Source organism: Sceloporus undulatus, chromosome 2 (assembly GCF_019175285.1).
Source record: "Sceloporus undulatus isolate JIND9_A2432 ecotype Alabama chromosome 2, SceUnd_v1.1, whole genome shotgun sequence".
NCBI classification, from domain to species: domain Eukaryota; kingdom Metazoa; phylum Chordata; class Lepidosauria; order Squamata; family Phrynosomatidae; genus Sceloporus; species Sceloporus undulatus.
This window is the reverse complement of record NC_056523.1, coordinates 214,496,165-214,517,693: the sequence shown is the minus strand read 5'-3', so window position 1 is coordinate 214,517,693 and position 21,529 is coordinate 214,496,165. Positions and strand designations below refer to the sequence as shown.

At 41.2% G+C, this 21,529-nt stretch overlaps 1 protein-coding gene across 2 annotated transcripts in view; it reads left to right on the top strand.

The window, feature by feature from the left end:
* Window positions 1–2,042: 2,042 nt before the first annotated feature.
* Window positions 2,043–21,529, top strand: part of PIGG (phosphatidylinositol glycan anchor biosynthesis class G) — a 63,150-nt gene continuing 43,663 nt past the window's right edge. Inside the window, exons 1-7 of one of the 2 annotated variants that reach the window (XM_042449598.1) lie at window positions 2,043–2,422; window positions 4,047–4,254; window positions 13,684–13,893; window positions 16,554–16,742; window positions 17,673–17,817; window positions 19,998–20,210; window positions 21,041–21,258. In XM_042449598.1, the coding sequence (XP_042305532.1) occupies window positions 2,274–2,422; window positions 4,047–4,254; window positions 13,684–13,893; window positions 16,554–16,742; window positions 17,673–17,817; window positions 19,998–20,210; window positions 21,041–21,258 (1,332 nt within the window). In that variant the 5' untranslated portion in view covers window positions 2,043–2,273. Of the gene's footprint in view, window positions 2,423–4,046; window positions 4,255–13,683; window positions 13,894–16,553; window positions 16,743–17,672; window positions 17,818–19,997; window positions 20,211–21,040; window positions 21,259–21,529 lie in introns of those variants that run through there. The other variant, XM_042449597.1, reaches the window with a different exon arrangement.

The following is a 21,529-nucleotide window of genomic DNA, read 5'->3' as shown; positions in this document are numbered from 1 at the left end:
GCATGATATTGTAGTCCGAGCATTGGTCTACAACTCTAGAGGCCAGGGTTCAAATCCCCACTTGGCCACAGAAACCCACTGGGTTACCTTGGGCAAGTCACATTCTCTCAGCCTCAGAGGACGGCAAAGGCAAATCCCCTCTGAACAAACCTTGTCAAGAAAACCCCTTGATAGATTTGCTTTAGACTCTCCATAAGTCAGCAACAACATCACCAACACCACCGCAGCCACCAATGAAGTGTCATGTTGGTTGAAGTTCCTATGTAGATGGGCGCATCTCTTCAGGAGACATGGATGTCCACTGCACTCAGAGTGTAGCTCAAAATAAGGTGCAAAACTGTGTTGACAGAACTTGAATCAATAATGTATGTTGCCCTGCATGCATAATATATGTTGCCCTGCAAGCATCAATTTATACCTGGGTAACAAGCTTAAGCAAAGCACCTGTACTTCATACAATTTAGCATGCACAACAGCCTTTACGTTTTACTGTACTAAATCAGTTAAAGCATTTGATTTATTTCAGTGGGAGTAATTTGCTGCCCCCATTATGCATACGATTGTAGCCTTAAGCAGCAAAAACCTACCTCTCTCCCTGAATTATGTGGTGATGGGTACCCAACCCACATTCCTTGTGTTTGTGGGAAGAAGGGGAGAGAGTACAAAGTAAGAAGCAAATTTTCTTGCACAGATGTACTTTGCTTTTCCCACATCCACTCACTTTCCCTCTTCTCTTACCAAAATCCTGAGTGGACCAACCTGTTTGGATCCCACTTCCTTCACATACACAGGAACAGAATGGTAGAACTATGGCTACCAAATGCCCTGCACATAGATGCTTTGGGTAGGTACACATAAGGGGGCATTCACTCAGTACCTTTCCTTGTCCAACTGCTTAAGTCAGAAATGACTTGAAGGTGCACAACAATAACAAAAAAAGTCCAGTTGCCGCTGGCCATATGAAATAATAGGAAGATTCAATGCAAAATAATGGATATTTGGCACGAGGCGCAGTTTGGAAGGAAAACAGTCTGCCACAGTTTTGAATCTCATTTACAATCAATGCATATTTTGCACCCGTGTCTGCCACAGGCAAGGTGCATCTGTTCTTTATTTAAAGCTTTAACAGAGGGCAGTGCATGCATGAAAGACTCTTGACCATCTTCCATATTCACCCACAGGGACTACAACCACAATAACATCCAAAATCCGCAAAACCACAATGCCTTTATTGCACTATGCATATTACGCAACCAAAATGCACAAATATATACATGTTGTAAGCTTTTGAAGCTCCACTGGCTTCTTCATCAGACAAAAGGTGTTAAAAACCACACAGGAGGAAGAAATGTTAGCTTATGACTAACATCATCAACGTTTTTCTTTCTTTCTCCTGTATGTTTTTTAACACCTTTTATCTGGTGAAGAAGCCAATGGAGCTTCGAAAGCTTGCAACATGTATGTTGTGCGTTTTGGTTGGGCCAAAAATAGTATCTCTGTTTTGTGGATTTTGGATGTTGTTGTACTTTGCTGTATGGCCAACAAGAGCCAGTGTGGTATAGTGCTTTGGGTGTTTGAATCCTGGCTCAGCCATGGAAACCCTCTGGGGCTGCATTCGCGCACTGCAGATGTAATCCAGTTTGACACCGCATTAACTGCCATGGCTCAGTGCTATGGAATTCTGGGAACTGTGGTTCTGTGAGACGTTTAGCCTTCTCTGTCTGGCGCCACAACAAACTACAGTTCCCAGAATTCCATAGCACTGAGCCATAGCAGTTCAAGCTGTGTGAAACTGGATTACATCTGCAATGCAAATGCAGCCTGGGTGACCTTGGGTGTGTGTCACACTCTCTCAGCCTCAGGGGAAGGCCATGGCAAACCTCCTCTGAAGAAATTTGCCATGATAGGTTGGCTTTACAGTCGCCATAAGCCAGAAATGACTTGAAGACACACATCAACAACAACAACAACAATAGCAATTTATTTATTTATTTATTTATTTATTTAAGGCCTCGCGGGGCTTTCTGGGAAATGTAGTCCCCACTCTGCACTGTTTTGGCCTCCATGTTGTGTGTTCCCTGGGAGCCTTGTACCGGAAGCCGCTTCGGGAGGTGATTGGTCAGACCTCAGCCAATGACGGCGTAAGGCTGGGGAGGAGCGCGTCCCCTCATTGGCCGGCTCTTCACATTGGCCCGCCCTCCTCCTCGGCCGCCGGGGCACAGGTGAGCCGGGGCCCACCTGAGAGAGGCATCATTGCTCACCTGGAGCGGAGGATGCGGCTGCGCTCGGGCTTCCTGGCCGCCGCGGGGCTCCTGGTCCAGGCGCTGGGGGCCGGGCTGTTCCTCCGGGGCTTCTTCCCGGTGCCAGTGAGGAGCGGGGCCTCCTCTGCAGCCCAGCACCCGCCTCCGGAGCCCCCCAACGCTTTCACAGTGCTGAAGGATCATGGGAGTTGTAGCTGTTGGCGGGCACACAGCTCTCTGGCAGAGGAATGAAAACTACACTCGGCCCTCCTATTTGATTCTTTACGGGTTTGATTAATATGTGCTCTCTAGGAATCTGTAGAGCAACTCTATGGTCAACCTTAACTAAAAGTCCCACTGAAAGACCTAGAGATTCCTAGAGAGGACACCCCGCTAGGCCTTTGTAGGGCCTCCAGTGCAACTCTATGGTCAAGTTTAAAAGTCCCACTGAAAGACCTAGAGATTCCTAGAGAGGACACTCCGCTAGGCCTTTGTAGGTCCTCCAGTGCAACTCTATGGTCAAGTTTAAAAGTCCCACTGAAAGACCTAGAGATTCCTAGAGAGGACATTCCGCTAGGCCTTTGTAGGTCCTCCAGTGCAACTCTATGGTCAAGTTTAAAAGTCCCACTGAAAGACCTAGAGATTCCTAGAGAGGACACTGTGCTAGGTCTTTGTAGGTCCTCCAGTGCAACTCTGTGGTTAAGTTTACCTAGAAGGCCCACTGAAAGACCTAGAGATTCCTAGAGAGGACATTCTGCTAGGCATTTGTAGGTCCTCCAGTGCAACTCTATGGTCAAGTTTAAAAGTCCCACTGAAAGACCTAGAGATTCCTAGAGAGGACACTGTGCTAGGTCTTTGTAGGTCCTCCAGTGCAACTCTGTGGTTAAGTTTACCTAGAAGGCCCACTGAAAGACCTAGAGATTCCTAGAGAGGACATTCTGCTAGGCATTTGTAGGTCCTCCAGTGCAACTCTATGGTCAAGTTTAAAAGTCCCACTGAAAGCCCTAGAGATTCCTAGAGAGGACACTCCGCTAGGCATTTGTAGGTCCTCCAGTGCAACTCTATGGTCAACTTTAACACTGGCACAAACACTTTTGTGTGTTTGTAGCAGTGATATGCCACAAAACACTTTATGCTGCGTCTTATTAACATTGGATTAAGCCATTTGTTCATGTGGTGCTTCACAGAAATTACAGGCTGCATCTCAGAGTCCAGTCTATGCTAGATTTGCTGTTCAAAAATTGCTCTTTTCATTTCTTTCATATCAACAGCAGTCCCGTCCCTGTGCCTTTTTATTCATTAATAATTCCTTCTGTGTTCAGGAAGATTTACCTGCAGATAAATTTGTGCAGGATTTGTGCCTTCTTTTTTCCTTTCGTGAGATCTATAAATTCCTGCTGAGTTCGGCAGCCAATTATTATTTCTTATAGTGTGTGAGAATCTGTTAGAAGTGCTTTTATGCATATATTGAGTCTATTCTTTTAGCAGCCTAGCTCTTCTCTGCACAAAGGTAGGGAAAGTATTGTAGAACAAACGTGGCTCTTAACAACTTCTGTCTTAAATCCTGTTATTAGTCCTGTCTAGAGTACAGTAGATCCATTGAATTAGTGGGGTTTCCCCACGTGTTGATTCCCCATTCAACAAAACCCTGGTCATCCATGTTACCATGGAAGCTGTACTTGTTGATCTATGCCTCTAAACAGGTTTGTAAGAAGTGAGAGCGCATCGATGTTGGTATTTTGATTGAATACTGACTGGTGATTTACATGTTCCTTGTGTTTATATATATATATATATATATATTTTAGGATTGTCTTCCAACTGGACCAAGATCCCACCTCCTCTGTTTAAAAAAGCAGTCATAGTGCTAATCGACGCACTAAGAGATGACTTTGTTTTTGGTTCGAAAGGGAAACTGTACATGCCCTTTACAACACAGATGATCGAAAGAGGAGCATCGCATAGTTTTATTGCAGAAGCAAAGCCGCCTACAGTCACTATGCCTCGAATTAAAGTAAGTTCTGGTATCCAGGATCTCATAACAGATATTTACTTGATTTCTTTCTCCACTTTAGGAGTGGCTTAGAATGAGTTCTTTTTCCTCTGCTTCGTTGGGGAGACTTTCCGGTTTAGAACCACAGTAATTTTAAGCTAGTGTTTTTCAAAGAGAGACTTGTTTTTGTCTGTTTCAGTATAAACCGGAAGGGAGCAGGAATGAAGTACTTTAGTAGTATCTTTGAGACTATCTCTTCACCTTCAGCACATGCTTTTATGGATGTCAATCCATGGTACATCTGAAGACGTTGACTGATTTCCACGAAAGCTTATGCTGAAACCAATCAGAGGTAATGCTGGATTTGCTCATTCCTTACATCTGCTTCCATTTTAGTTTTAAGTCAGAAACTGAATTATAGGTGTGTATATGCATGAGATAATTTGGATAGCTACCTTCTCCAAAGCAGTTCCCATCACTAAAGAGTTTGTCCTGCCTTTGAACAGGTTTGTCTATTCTTCAGGAGCAGTAGCAAAGAAAATTAGCAGTACTCTATTTATTTGGCTGTGTCTTCATGTTCATATTAATTCTTTGGACCTTATCCTTTAGCTTAGTTGTTTGTGTTTGTTTTGTAGCAAAGGCACTTAAAAATGGTTTTGTAGTCTGGTTGAAGGTGGAAGCTTTGTCTTTTGCAAAAGAGATGCATAATGATCAGAACTACTGATAATGAATTTGTATTAAATATATGTAGGCACTGAGTTCAGAGTTCAGACGATGGTTATATTCAGCAAGAACTTTGTTTTCTGAGGTGGGCAAAGTGGAGCCTTGTGGCCATATCGGGCCCATCAAGGAATTTATGTGGCCCTCCACACTTCCAGTATCCTTAGACTGATCCTTTTGCAGCCCAAAGAAGAATGTGGATTGCTGCTCCTGGAAGCTCCAGAGGCAACCACTTACTTTATAAATTGGTTTCAAGGGCACCCTGTACTGTTTAGCATTGTTGCCTGCCTTCAAGTAATTTCCCACTTATGGCTACCCTAGGGCGAATCTATCACAGGTTTTTTTTTGGTGAAGTTTGTTCAGAGCAGGGTTACCACTGCCTGACCCTGAGGCTGAGACCCATGTGACTTGCCTAAGGTAAGGCTGTGTTCTAGAAGAGATTCAAGCATACACGGTTTGAAAATGTTCCAAAAAAGTATAAATTTCAAAGATCAAACCTTGATTTTCCATTTTTCATAAGGGACACCATTTTGCTATGTCATTACATTTAATGGGACTTGAGCATCCACAGATTTTGTTATACCCGGGGGATCTTGGAACCAAACCTCAGCTTATAACAAGGGTCCACTGTGCTCAATGACCCATTGTCTACTGGGAATCTTTCTCACCGTGGGTGATTTTCATTTACTGAGTCTTAATTTTGCTGTTTTTCATGACTGGTAGCCCAACTATGGTGCTGTACAGACTGGCTCTGTGCGCTGGTCTGCATGCATACTGGGGTTGCCTCGGGATGTCCTTTCCAGATGCCCTGCAACCATAGTACATTGTAATGGGTACGTTGTGGCAATGGGTACATGAGCGCTGCCATTACAACGTCACGGCTGCGCCACCTCCAAATGGGGCAGCGTGAACAGGATGTCTTGGCACCGCTGAAGGGCGTCTGTGGCGCCCTTTCAGTGGCGCTGGAAGGCGCTCCGAAACAGAATTCCTTCCTTTGTTTGTGTTGCTGGCGCAGCCTTTACACGGCTGCGCCAGTGACACAAAGCAGAAAGGGGGGCCCTTTTTCTTGTTCCCCGCTGCTGTCGAGGTGTCCTTGGGGCATGAAGCCCCAAGGGCACCCCTTTCCAGGCCGCAGGGAAGCGGCCTTTTGCCACTTCCCCGCGGCCTGGAAAAGCGGCGGATCAGGGCCTCAGGGCTGCTGCTGTGGCAGCTGAGGCCCCAATCCGTCGGGGAAAGGGGCAGGTGCAGGCCACCCCAAAGGGGCTGTCTGTACACCATCTTTGTTCACTTTAAGGGTTTCTTCTTTCCTGTTGAAATTCTCCAGGTGTTTATGGATTTGAATATCTTCTCTGTGCATTCTGACCTGTTAGTTGTTGGCATGGTCCAGAATTTCAGTGTTTTGAAACAGCATTTGATGCCCAGGATGTTTATACAGTGTGCCCTTGGCATATACAATCTCAATGTACGCAGTTTTAAGCTTACACAGAAAGTGAGAGGCGCGGGACAAAATGGCGGGAGTGTGCTGCCATTCAACTCAACGTGACTCCAGCATATGTGAAATTTGCCTTACATGGGGGGATCCAGAACAGATTCCCTGCATATGCCAAGGGCAGACTTTAACATGTTCTGCTACTGCTGATTTTTCTGGCTGGCTCAGTCTGCAGTGTCACTGGTGTTCCTTGATTCATGTTTGAACACTGTGTTTGGTGGTCCGTATGTAGACTTGTCTGTAGCTGCATGGTATGTGGTAAACTTCTGTGGCTGTGAGAGGGTCTCCCCTGTCCTTTGCTGAGCACAGCATTTGCTGGATTTTCTTGGTTGGTTTGTAGTTCATCTGGAGGTTTTGTTTCCTCACCAGTTCCCTTATTCTGTCTGTGACTCCTTTGATATATGGTAAGAATACCTTCCCTTTGGGTGGTTGTCTTCACTCCTATGGGGGTTTTTTGGGTCTGGCAGCCCTTTTGATGTCTGAGGTGGAGTAACCATTAACCTGTAGAGGCCAGTCTAGAAACATGTGCTTTTGAAAGAGCACACGGAGAGATTTTGTGCCTTTTTGATTTGCCTATTAAAGACATTGTCACAATATAGACTTTGGGTCTTTCTTGTGGCCAGCCCTGTATTAATGTCTGATTTCAGTTACTTCTCCAGCCCTTGACCTGCTGCTCATCCTGCCATTCAGCACTGCAACACAACGAACACAGACCGTTTGTTTTCTGAGAGTATACTGTATATACTCATGTATATGTTTAGAAATTTTAGTCTAAAATTTGAAAAAAAATCCAAATGTCAAAACAATTGAGTCCACTTATCCACAGGTCAATGTAAGTATTGTATTGACTATTCTCTCATCCATCCAGCCTTTAATATAAGCACAAACATGCCTGCTGGAATTTTGTAATTTTTTTGCATTGTTTTCTGTTACTTCATCCTTTAGATCTTTTGTTCCAGCCTCTAAGTTTTACCCCTGACTTATCCACAGTTCATGTCAAAAGCCATAAATTTAGTCTCAAAACCTGCCCTCGACTTATACATGAAGTCGACGTGTAGTCGAGTATATATGATACTCAATACAGGAGGCAACCAGAAGTCATCTGCTTGTAGGGATTATGTTTTCATTCTACCCTCCCCACTTGGCTGCAGGCATTCAGAGCCATAAAGTTTTAGATTCAAGATCTTAAGAGCCGCCTTGGGTCCCAACTTGGGAGAAAGGTGGGATAAAAATAAAACAAATAAATAAACAACCTGCTCCCAATATAAAAGAACCCCTGTTTTGGTTAGTTGTACATGCTACAGCAACCTTTCCCAACCTAAGGCCTCCAAATGTTTTGGAACTAGCTCAACTAGTTGAGCTAGTCCTTGGGGATTATGCAAGAAATAGTCCAAAAGATGTGGAAGGAACCAGCTTGGAAAAGACTGGTGGGTGCTAATAGGAAGCATTCCACTTAAGACCTGATAATTCAGAAGACATCATATCTCTTGCATACATGCTTTTTTAATTGTAATTTTGATAAGGGTTTAATATGAATGCTTGCTGTCTTCCTTTTTGCTTGCTGGGGTTGACTTCAGTATTATTGAGCCAGTAGCCAGGGTTTTTCAACCTTTTTAATAAGCAGTAGGCAGTCTTTTACCAAGTGGATGCTCTACAGGTGCTTTGGACTATAGTTCCTATCATTCCTAGCCAGAGTGGCAAAGGCTGTGTTAGACTTTTAATGCACGATAATTAGAATTGTTTTGATATTGCATATGCTACCTTTTCCTTTGACTTGTCATTGGTTCATATATCATTATTATTGTGTATCATTGTAGATGTATTACTGTCTATGCTCTAATAAATCCACTTTAAATTTTAGATGTAAGCATTTTTATTAGAGTGGACCTGCTATATATGTGTGTGTTTACAATAAGGACACCTGACCCCTGAAACCAAAAGAAAGGAGAGCCCTGAAATTTGGCATAAATGTTCTATAAGTATAGTACAAACAAACTTGATTACTTTAAAAGTCTGAAAACTTCACAGTTCTACATTTCTCTAAACGTGGAGTGCAAAAACTTTATTTCAAAACAGTTTAACTGATCATATCAGCTGGGAAGATGAAACCTGGGAAATACTTTTTATCAAGACTACTACTGGTATTAAGAGTAAAGTATATCTTAGCTTTTAAATTATAGGCACCGGCTGGTATCCTTTCAGTGCCATATACTGGCATAGGTCACGTGTATATGTCCTTTTGTTGGTTGATGCGGAGGCTGGTATTATCATCCGTCCTGTGCACCAGCCTCCCTGCTGCCAACTTACTGTAGAGCTGCTACAACCCTCACACAGTGATTCTGTGCTTGGTAGAAAGCAAGGGGAATGCAGAAACATCTGGCTGTCTTCCCACAGCCAGATGTGAAACGATTACGCCATATGATGAAACCTCTGGAGGACCACAGTGAACGTCAGCAGATGATGTGAACAGCCAGCTGTAACATAATTCTGCCACACTTTGCTACACAGAGACGTACTGAATGTGTCCCCAGTATGTATCCTCAAAATTGTGTGCTTCTGGACCACGTAGACACCTAAAATTTGAGAAATTCAAGGCACTTCAATGAATACAAAACTCTGGAAATGGCTTTTCATATTTACCATTAGCTATATAAATTCAGAAATAGTTCTTTGTTGCCGTTTATCCCCCAGAAGGACCCTCGGGCAGCATATAAGTTAAAATATATGTTGATTAAAATCATAATAGACAATGTTTAATGATAAAAATATGACAAATCGTCTTTAAAAAATGGAGCAAAAGGCTATACTTGAAACCAGTCAAATTGGAGTAAGATAAAAGATTTACTAGCCCTTGCTGGGATGTTACAGAACCTCTGAAACAGATCCTCAGCTGTGGGCAAGTTCATACAGGAGGAAAGAGTCCATCAGATGCTCTGGCCTCAAACTGTTTTTGGCAAGAGTGAACAACTGTGGTTCTACAGATACTTTTTAATTTATATCCCTGATCACCCCTACCTAGCAGAGATAATGATGAAGGATTATTGCAGTAGAAACATGGTGGGTCAGTATTGTTCACTCGTGTTTTAGATCATCGTAAATGAGCATGACTATGCTAAATAGTGCCTGGAAATAAATTGTATACCAGTGCATTTGTTGTTGGACTGGTGTAATATGATGAGCAAAATGTGTACCAGAAACAGTTGGGCTGCTATATTTTGCATGTAGTTGCAGATTGTGAGTGCTATTTACTGGCAGCCCCAAGCACAATATGTTACAGTACTCTAAGTCGAAGACGTATCATTGGAACTATAGCCATCTTTTCCTGGAAGTTATGTGAGTGACTTAACACATCTCAGCTTAAACTATGCAAAGGCATCGTTGACCACAACAGCCACATGGGCAGGCAGTGCTAGGTACGGCAGACCTTTGGGCTGCAAATATTATCATTTTCAGGTGTGTAACCCTGTTCAGAATGGGCTATAGACCCACTCCCAGATTACATTTTGTACTGAGTCAGTAGACTTGTCTTGTTTGAATTACACTTTACCATTTTAGCTCATATGCAGTCTTTCACTGTCTTCCATGATGGATAAGGGCTTCCAATAGTCTGCATCAGCTGAAGAACAGAGATGACATAAACATATTGACACTCAGTTCCAAAACTCCAGATGACCTAATCACTTCATGGGGACCAGGAGTGGGCAACTTCCAGGGGTATGGGGGATGATACTCAATCTTCCTGTAGACTTCACAGCACATGCCCCCATTGTCCCCCTGAACAAAAAGGAGAGTAAAAGGCCCTATGTCTCCTCTAGAAGCAATAAGAGGATTCCATTCTCTGAAGATGCCAGCCACAGATGCTGGCGAAACATCAGGAAGAAACTTTTCTGGAACATGGCCACATAGCCCAAAACCCCCCCACACACAGACAGACAGACACATACACACAAAACAATAAGGGGAAGTTTCGCCATATTTTGTCGTCCTCCTGACCAGGTTTACCCCCAAGTGGGCTCTTTTCCCCCCAAAAGCCATAAATTATTAGAGGTAGAAATGTGAAATAATATCTTTTCCAGAGGTGAAATCCACTGAATGGCTTCTTTGTTGTCTGTGGATGCAATGGACAAAATGGAATTTATAAATATATGTAAATTTTAGAAATACATGTGTATGACTAGATATTCCCTTGAGGGTTGTTCACAGCTGACAAACTTCTAATCTTGTCAAAATATTATGCGCTCTTCTAATTCTGGAGTACTGTAAGTATTGTATCCTATTGCTTTGTATCCCCAAGCACATCAACCTTTCTTGGGTGAGGAGGGGGTACATATGATAGACATAGAGATGAGAGAGTTCGGGAATATGAGGTTGTAAAACAAAACAAACACTCTCACACAAGATACAGGACAAGGGAATAAAAAGGAAGATGCTTATGGTAGAATAAAAGAGGGAGAGCTGGGAAGGGAAGGAAAGGTTCTTTAAAAATTAGTCACACACTTCTCTCAACTGCTTAGGTTTGTATAAGTGGGTTCTGGGCAAGTCCATGGCTCCCTTTGAAATAAAGGACAGTACTCCAATATGCTGCCAGGTGGATGGCCTCTAGGTCCTAAGGAAATATGGATGCATACATTAGGCTTTTTTTGCACATACAGTACATGGTTGCATATGTTTCTATCCTACATATGCAATGATTAGGCAGTATTCTGGTGCATGTGTCTACTGGTGGGGAGAAAGAGCAAGATCAGCTAAGAGGAGATACGGTATGTCAAACAAAATTTCAGAAAAGAGGATCAGGGCAGATTCATTCATCCCTAATTTGCAGTTTGTTCTAGATCTGGGGTGGGTGGGTTCTGCCCATCCTAGTGTAAAAGAGATAGAGGGGGGACATGTAGTTAAATTGCCCACCATGACCCATAAAAAGTGCAAAGAGATGATTTACTTTATCTAAAACATTGAGTGGTGGTGACACATGGTAGATCTTAAAAAGCATATGAGATAAAACAATGTCCTGAGGAACCCCACAGATCAACGGCCAAGGGGTAAATAGTAGTCCACAAGTACAACCTTCTGGTAATGCTCAGCTGGTTAACATGAGAGTTATCAAATAGTTCTTCCAGGTCCCAAACTGGCTCAGCATGGGGCAGAGGCAATATCCATAACAGTTAGCAACAAAGACCTTTGTTACAGAGTCAAGATGTAATTTATAAGTACAGTGGTGCCTCGGGATACGAAATGATCGGGTTACGAAATTTCCGGGATACGAAAAAGTTGGATTGGCAAAAACTGTTTCGGGTTACGAAATATTTTTCGGGTTACGAAATTCATTTCGGCGCGAAATTCAAATGCTGCAAAGTGCAGCTATAGGCTTTCCAGTGCTAACGGAAAGCCTTCTCTTAGTGTTTCGGGTTACGAAATTTTCGGGTTACGAAAGGAATGGCAGAACGAATTAATTTCGTAACCCGAGACACCACTGTAGATAATATTCCCCACAGCACACTTGCATACATGCTCAATTCACATACTAGAAGATTCGGAGACAAAGCTGTGTTAGCTTGGAATAGGAGTATGCAAAATGATCTTGTAGTGCTTTTGGGACTAATTGTGCAAAAGACGTTGTAGCATAACCTTTTGTAGACTTGGTCTACTTTCTCAGATGCTGCTGCATCTGAGGAAGTAGACCAAATCCACAAAAGCTTATACTACAACTACTTTTGCACAGTTAGTCTCAAAGGTGCTACAAGATCCCTTTCCATAATTGAAAATTATAACAGATGTCATAAAATATTATTGCAGAGAGTGTGTTCAACCCGATGGAGTGCACTCTCAGACAAGACAGGTGACTTTTCAAATCCCACTTTCTAAATCAAATTCCGAACTTAGTTTGCCATCAAAGCTGCCTTATGTCTTATTAGGCTGTGTGAAATTTAGGAACAAACAAAATCTACACACCTACAACCTGATAGTCTAAAAATAAATTCAATCATTCATATGCCTGTAGCAAGGAAATGGAAAACTGTTTTGTGCATCAGGATATTAATTCTTTAGTGCTAACGTTAAATGACTTTCTAATTAAATATCCCAGCACTGAGAAGAACCTTATTTAGGACTTAATGAGCAAATGGAATTAATTTATGTGCGTGCCCTTAAAAGGCTCCCAAAATAGGATGTTGCAATCTGCATCCCAAAATAGATGTTTGTGAAGACTGATTTCTATTAGTTTCTGAAAGGATAGGTTATAATGATGACCAAAATATTGATCACTTTTACTTTGGCAAATGGGTGAGTAAGGTGTCAAGAGCCTTTGGGGGCTGATGGACACATCTGGGATTTCAAGTATTTTGGATACTTTGAGAAAATGGCTGCTGTGGTAGGCCAAAATACAAATTGGCTGCTGTAGCCATACATTTTATGAAAAAGCAACTGGTGAGAATGATCAGTTTAGTCAAAATATGAATACTTGGCAGAGATGGGGATCTGAGCCCCCCAAAACAAAGTAACATTTTGAATCCACAGTATGTTTGCTTCTGTTGATCACCCTGAGACTCAACATACACTATATGAATCCACGTCCATCTACTCTCCACATCCTGTCCCAGCAGCTATTCTTTCAAGAATGGCTAGTAGGCAGGCAGCTACAGCTACGTTTCCCCAGATTTCAGTGCCTGTTCTCAGGGTAAGGGGGGAATCTCAAGGCAAGAGTGCTGTCCTGAAGGGTTTCTTTTTGGTGGGAGGGGGTTATTTTTATAGGGTGCTTTAGAGTGATGGCTGTAGACTTTCCAGGATGTCCTGGTTTATTTATTCTCTCTCACTTCCAAAAAGCATCTCAAACGGCTGTTGTGGAGAAAATTGATCTTTCTAGTAACAAAGAGTCAATCTTTTAGCAGTCAAAAGGGTGCAAAAATCCAGTTTCATTAGCCATTTGTTAATTTCCAAGAAATAGGTAAATAATTCTAAAGAACATGCACTTGTAATCTGTACTCATTTTTATAACTCAAAGCTATCTTGAGTTCCATTAGGAAGGTGGAATGTAAATGAATAAAATGATATTTTTTTAAATGATGGGAATCATGATTTAGCATTAAGGAGCTACTATCTCATTAATCGGTCGATACAGTAGTTTTCACTCATGATAGGGATGGCTTATCAGCTATGCATACATCCATCCTGTTCATAAGATGTTTTCCTTGCTAAACTCAGCCTAACATTTTTATCCCTTTTGTTTTGGGGGGCTCCCTTTGCAGGCATTAACAACTGGCAGTATCCCAGGCTTCATTGATGTCATTATGAACCTCAATTCTCCTGCCTTGCTGGAGGACAACTTGATCTGGCAGGCCAAGGCAGCTGGGAAGAGGATCATCTTTTACGGTGATGACACTTGGGTTAGACTGTTTCCAAAACAGTTTGTAGAATATGATGGAACAACATCCTTTTTTGTCTCCGACTACACTGAGGTAAGAAGTTCATTAGGTGCATTGATGTAAGAAGGGACATGGTTGGATCAACAGGTATATAATTGCTTACATCAAATTTGATTTTCTATGCATGTTTTAAAAAAATCAATGTAATGCCTGCTGTTTGAAAACTAGATTATTATATTCTTAAACAGTATCTTAGGCTTAAATGATGCTGTTTAGCACTGCTTTAACTGTCATGGTTCCATCCTATGGAATCCTGGGATTTGTAGTTTGTTGTGGCACCATAGTTCTCTGACAGAGAAGGCTAAATATCTCACAAAACTACAAATCCTAGAATTCCATAGCAATGGATGATGGCAGTTATAGTGGGGTCAAACTACATTAATTATGCAGTACAGATTCAGCCCTGGTCACAACTTGTTTCCAAATTTGGGTAGTTATTATTTTTTCATTCTTATTTTCCAGGGGAGCTGTTGCTATTGTCATTGGTGGTGGTTTTTGTTTGTTTGATTGCCCCCTCCCCCATATTTAATTATTAGTAGCTGAAGCAATATTTGAAACATGTCTCTTCACCTTGGAGAAGTTCTAAGTCATGAGGATCCAGACTCGATTTCCTGTCACTCCTGGATCTCCCATGGGCCTTTCTAAATGGAATAAATCAGTTTCTGGTTTTAAAAATCTGTGAGCTGGTCAGAGGGAAAACAAAGTGCAGGAGAAAAATTGTGGTCTCTGGAGACAAAATTTTTCTCCCATGAAAATGGAGGGGCTCTTGGTCTTGCAAAAATGGCCTTAAGAATCTCCTGCAGCCCCTGAGCCATGTGATTATCAGTGCTGTTCTAATTCTTCCATATGTGATTCTTTCAAAATCTTAAATCAACAAATCTTACTTCAGCCTGAGCACAGTTCCAGAGACTTTGGAGTAATCTAAATAATTGCCATTGGGCCATCTGCTCTTACTGGTAGTAATTTGTGTGGAGCTCAGTCTGAGTCACTCATTATGTATTCACCAGTTATATACTATCCTTTCTCTGCCAAAGTCAGCTTATATTTTCCCAAATACAAAGCCCCAGAAGAAAATAACCACAACACCACTCAGTTCCCAGCTGAGCCAAGAGGTTCCATCTCTTGCCCTCTTCCTTTGCTGAAGGCAGATGAAATGTCCTTTTACTTCCCCGTGATGCATTTAAGTGGAGATGCTGGTGATTGAAATCTTTGCTTTTGCTGTGCATAGTGTGTTACTAATTCATTCATTATTTAATTTATATCCTATCTTTCTCTATAATGGTGTCCAATGCAACAAGAGAAAATGTGAAATAGGAATAGACCCATGCATAAAATAACGTATCATGCAAAACAGGCAAAACACAGATAAAAAAAAAAAACCCAGCCAATTAAAATAAGAGTAGCAGAATACAGCTGGTCCTTTCTTCCATTTGTATCTAGATGCCTGAACACCTGGCCTTTCTTATGTTTCCTCTTAATCACTTATGGGGCACGAGTCTTCTGGGAATGAGGTCTAAAACATCTGGAGAACCAAAAGTTCTTCACCCCTGACCTTGATCAATGTTTCTTCCCTGTTTTATGTCCACCCCCAAATATTCATTGTAAACAGGTTCAGCACCAAACCCCAGACCTCGAATCCCACAGCCTTTTGAGAAGCCAGAAACTTCAATAACTAGAGAGGAATCCCAGTTCTGCTCTGTCCATCTTAAGGATCAGATGTGATGGTAGTCGATGGTCTCCGGTCTTTCCCAAGTTGGTGGACTGGATTCGTTGTATTGTTTGTACTGTTGAATATGCTTTGAACAGTGGCAACACTCTGAGCATGTGGGTTGTAGTTGATTCAGTCAACCATTTGTCAGCAACATGCTATTTCTAGAGACTTAAATACGCTGTTGGTTCATACATTTGTTTAACATGTAGATTTCTGACTAAGAGTCAGTTTATGTAACCAACAAGATCAAGTGGCAAAACTTTTCTTGTCTTGTCTTACTTCAGGCTACAGTTGAGAGACATGGTTGAATATTCCCTAAGTGAAAATAACTCTCTCTTGAGGGATGTATATCTGCATTGATTTTTATCAGCAGGAATGAATAATTTCAATAATTCTTTCACAGCTGGGCAAGATTATTAGCATTTTATGCATTCCTCTGTCTTTCTCTTTTTGCATTTTGGGTAGAAAGTATATTTTGTTTAAACACCCCCCCCATCCTTCTCTCCAAACACTATTTTGTACAAAAATATTCTGTTTATATAAAATCAGGCTTATTGTGTACAAGCAAATTTTCTGCAGAAAACTTCCTGAAATGGGAAAAATCTCATAGGAGGCAACCATTTTCCAGATATGTGTTTCATTATATCAATACATGGTTTCTTGTCATTGATAAAAAGAAGTGTTCTTTACATTGCAAGTTGAAAGTTAGTGTGTCTGATAGATGTGTCCAGCTTAGTCTTCTCTCTTTTAGCATGCTATTTTATCTTTGTGGAAGAAATGTTGGTCTTCTTAAAGAATTATCCCATTGCACAACATAATCTCTTTCCACTTTCCATTGTGCACATTATCTGTACCAGAGATTTTATTCCTGGGTGAAGGATTTGTTGCTTGATCCTGAAAATTATATAAACCAGAAGTATGAACAGTACCTTGAGCCTGAATGTAGATTTAAACTTAGTTTAACTTTTTGCTTTCCTCAAAGGTTGACAACAATGTGACCAGACACTTGGATCATGTGCTAAAAAGAGAAGACTGGGATTTACTCATCCTTCACTATTTAGGGCTGGATCATATTGGCCACCTGAGTGGACCAAACAGCCCTTTAGTAGGGCCAAAACTTTCCGAAATGGATAACGTCATCAAGAAGATCCATACTTCTCTCTTCTCCAAGGTGAGATGTTTATTTATGGATGTGAATCTTGTCTAATTGTGTGAATAGGAATTTCATGTCAAGTCTTGTACTCAGTTCCACATTCATTTTTTTTAACCAACCCAAAAACAAACTACATTCAAAAAGTTTGGGTTTATTCTCAAGCAAATATAGACGGGGTTGTTGCTTCCATGCAGTGTATTAATAGGGCAGAAGGAAACATAGGTTTGTCCCTCACATACTCATTTAACAGGGAGCAGTGTCCAGTCTCAGCATCAAACAAATGCAGACATATGTGATATGCCTATTTGTTGAGTTTCGCTTACGCGAAAATTCAACATCTGAAATGCTCAAAATCTAAAACTTTTTATGGGTGGCTGGGTTAGTGAGAACTTGGATTTCTGATGGTTCAGTGTACACAACACTTTATTTCATACATAAAATTATTAAAATGTTGTATAAAGTTATTTTAAGGCTTTGTGAATTTCATGTTTAGAATTGGGTCCCATCTCCAAGATAATTCATTATGTATATTCAAATATTCCAAAATCCATAAAATAGTCTGGTCCCAAGCATTTTGGATAAAGGATGCTCAGCCTGTATGTTGAGTGACTGCCACCCAAGTACTAACAAAAGGGAAGCAGAGACAAGGGGAGCAAGATGCAGATATTATGAATGTTTATTTGGTTTTCCTAGCTCATTCTTACATAGAGAATTAGCATGTCTGAGTTGTATGTTCATCCTAGCCTCCTTCCGTAACATAATGTTTATTATGATATGTTTAAAAGTAGTTGAGTTGCTGCTGCTCTTCAGTACTTTGGTCAAATACCAGACTTGCCCATGTGGCAATCATTCCTTAAAACATTTGATATGTGATCTTAAATTTATGAGGTAAGGCAGCAAAATGGGTAACCAAACCTGCTAAGTCCACGGAAATGTTCTTTTGTTCAGGAGGAAGGAGAGATGGCTCTGCCCCCTTTACTGGTTGTGTGCGGTGACCATGGAATGTCTGAAACAGGGAGCCATGGAGGTTCTTCAGAGGGCGAAGTGCAAACACCTTTGCTTTTGTTCAGCTCTGCTTTTGACAGAAAAAGTGGTAAGAACTGAATTTTTTCTTGCTGAAACTTATGAGTTCAATAGTGAGGTTAAATTGCTCTCTTGAAAATGGTAATGAAAGAGTAGTTGACTGAGTCTAGGTTGTACCACTCTAGTGATGAGTGCTCTTCTATCATTTCCTCCCTCCCCCCCAAAAAGTTTGGTGTCTTGCATTGTAGTACACCAGATGTCAGAGAGAAAACTAGGCTGGCACCCTTCTTGACATAAAGTTTTCTAGTGGAATTCTTTCATATGGAGAATTGTTCAGTTGCATGTCTCCCCACCCTAACTTCAGTCTGAAGTGATACACCCCAGGTACAGATTTACCAACTCAGTGAGAGCTAGGCCTTGAAAGTTGTTTGATTTTATCTAGAAGTGTTTCTGTTATCCTAATGCATCTAATAAAGTAAGGTCTTGTCTGTAGAACAGCTCAAACTTCCCTGGTCTTATTGCTGCATTAACATAGAAAAAAACTACAGTTTTCAGTGACATTATGAAGGCCATGACTGGTACAATAAACATGTTGCAAATGGATCTTGTGGCACCTTTGAGATTAACTGAAAGAGAAACATTATTAGCATTAGCTTTTGTAGACTTGAACCTACTCAATACATTTGAGAAAGTAGGCTCAAGTTTACAAAAGCTCTTGCTACAAGCTTTTTTGTTTCAGTTAGTCTCAAAGGGGCCACAAGCTCCCTTTGCATACTGATTTTCCAGACTAATGCAGCTGTGTCTTTGAATAAACATGTTAGTATTTTAAGGTGTCCCAGGGAAGCAGAAAGTGTACAAAAGCCCCTCAAGATGTCTGTTTTTATTTCCTGTGTGATTTTTAACCTCATTGTCTGATGAAGAAATGAAGAAACTCGCTTTGAAAGCTAACACTTTCTCTCTCTCTCTCTCTCTCTCATAAATTATTTCTGTCTATTATTAATCATTAATCAAAATGCTAAATATATTTTGTATTTTGAACCTTTTGGTTTATTTTGTTGCATGGTCAATTTAGCTATTGCCTGTGTGTGTGTGTGTGTGTGTGAGAGAGAGAGAGAGAGAGAGATAAAGAGGAAGAGAGAGAGAGAGAGAGAGAGAGAGATTATATTTTGGTATTGTTAAACCTAAAGAAAGCAATTGCCTGGTTCAGACACTTTTCTGAGCTCCCCAAAGGAAGCACAGGAGAAATATAAAATGGGATGATAAACACAGAAATATAAAATGGGATGATAAATACAACCATAAGGTGTGGTATTTCATCAACAATTACTACCTTGTGTTATGGAAGGCCAGTGTGGTGTAGTGGTTTAAAGTGTTGAACTGGGGAGGGGAGATTCAATTTCAAATGTCCACATGGCCATGAAGCTAACTGGATTATTTTAGGCTAGTCACATGCTTTGTTAGTCTAGTATACCTTGCAGGGATTTTGTGAGAAGGACCTTGTATACTACCTTAAGTATTTTAGAGAAAAGAAAAACTTGGGCTCTTTGTATCTGCTGGTGTTTGCTTCCAGGACCTACTGTAGATACCAAAATCTGTGGCTGCTCAAGTCCCATTATATACAATGGTATAGTAAAACAGAGTTCCCTTTTATAAAGTGGAAAAATCAAGGCCTTTTTTTTTTTTTGAGTTTTTGGTTCGCTTGAATATTTTCAGGCTGTGAATGGTTGAACTCATAGATGTAGACTCCAAGGGTACAGAGGGCCAACTGTAAATGTAATTTTAAAAATATGTAGTAAGCTGCCTGTAGGACAGGAGTCAACTTGAGAGGTCTGGGTATCTTAATGACACATTGGTGGCTGAAGCAGTTGTGTGTCGTTGTCAAAGGAAGAGTCAGAAGTATCATGGGCTGTAGGAATTTAAAAGGTAAAGGTATTCCCCATTGACAAGGTTGTCAAGTCGTGTCCAACCATAGGGGTGGTGCTCATCTCTGTTACTAAGCCAAAGAGACAGCATTCTCAGCAACCACTCTGTGATCATGGGGCCAGCATGATTGCACAGAACGCTAAGGAATCTTGTGAATATCCTTAGTGATACTGTGAACATTTCTAAGTTAACGTAACACTGAGAGGAGAGGAACCTGAGCTATTTTATTGAACTGCAGCAACAAAATTTGAGCAGTAGATTTCTCTATAGTATAATATGGTTTTGAGAAGGTGATCACACAAACAATAATTTTCCCCCTCTTCTCAGGTTCCCAGAAACCTCCAGAACCTGTTCAGCAGACTGACTTAGCTGTTACACTGGCACTAGGCCTTGGCTTGCCAATTTCAAGGAACAGCGTTGGGAAGCTATTGATGCCTGTTGTACAACAGAAGACAATGAGAGAACAGCTACGGTACTTGCATTTAAATGGATTCCAGCTCAGCAGACTTCTCCAAGAAAATGTGCCAGCTTATGAAAAAGGCAAGTAAGTTAATGTTTGCACTGGTAACTAGCAAACATTCTTCACACAGAGAAAATCTGCTTTTTATGATGAAAGGAACAAGGGAACAGTCACATCAATGAGAAATTGAAATAGACTGTTTACAACACCAGCAGAGGGACACAACAACAAAAAGTAACAGCTGGCATTAACAGTTGAATGAAACCACAAAACTTTAGCTCATTCTTCTAGAACAAGAATGGAAAGCTACCAGGGGCTGGAGGGACCATAACACCATATCACAATAATTTGATGTGTTCATTTTTTTGGCTTATCCTCCAATGATCAGTAGCACCTTCAAGGCAGGAAATTTTGCGGAGCTTAGGTGTCTTTTTGCACACTTTTTGCCTATCCCAAGCCTGGAGGTCAATGGTGTCAAACTGCATTATTTCTGCAGTGCAGATTCAATCTGGGATCTAGCCTTGCAGTGAACTCCCCCCCCCCCCCCCTTCTTGGAATCTCTAAATCAGTGGTTCCAAAACTTTGGCCCTCCAGGTGTTTCGTACTTCATTTCCCAGAAACTGCACCCAGCCTGGCTAGTAGCTAGGAATTCTGGGAGCTGAAGTCCAAAACATCTGGAGACCAAAGTTTGGGAATCACTGTTCTAAATTATGTTTACTGCTGTTTTGCCCATATATTTTATCTTGGCTGACTTGTAAACACTGTATCAGATTCTGGTTGACAAAGTAGGTCTATAACCCGTGGTTACAATGGAGTATTTGCAATTCATTGCTTAATATAAATAAGAAAAATCTTTTCTACAGAGGCCTATGATGACTTTCTGACCAGCATTAATGTCTCTCATTATTAGATCCTGGATTTGAACAGTTTAAGATGGCAGAAAAATCTCATGGAAATTGGATCAAGCTTTATTTGGAGGGGAATACTTCAGAAACTCTCATAAATCTTGGCAAAAAGGTCCTTAAGCAATATTTGGAAGCTCTCAAGATCCTGAGCTCTTCTCTCAGCAAGCAAGTGGCGCAATATGACATGTATTCAATGATAGTGGGAACAGTGATTGTTTTAGAGGTAGGAACTGGTATATTAAAGTTGTCAAAGTGTGTTAGTTCAGTTTCATAAGTCACTACACAGGGTGGGAATTTTTCAGCCCTCCAGAAGTTAATTGACTGAAATCCTTTGCATTCCTCACCATTGGCTGCAGTTCATAAAGTTGCTGGAAGTTACAGTCCAACAACAGCTGGAGCGGCGTGTGATTGCCACCCTTGTGCTACATCACCCCTGATCATCTATTTAAAAGCTTTCTGTTTATGCTCTGGAGCTGTCCTGTGCAACATTGGAT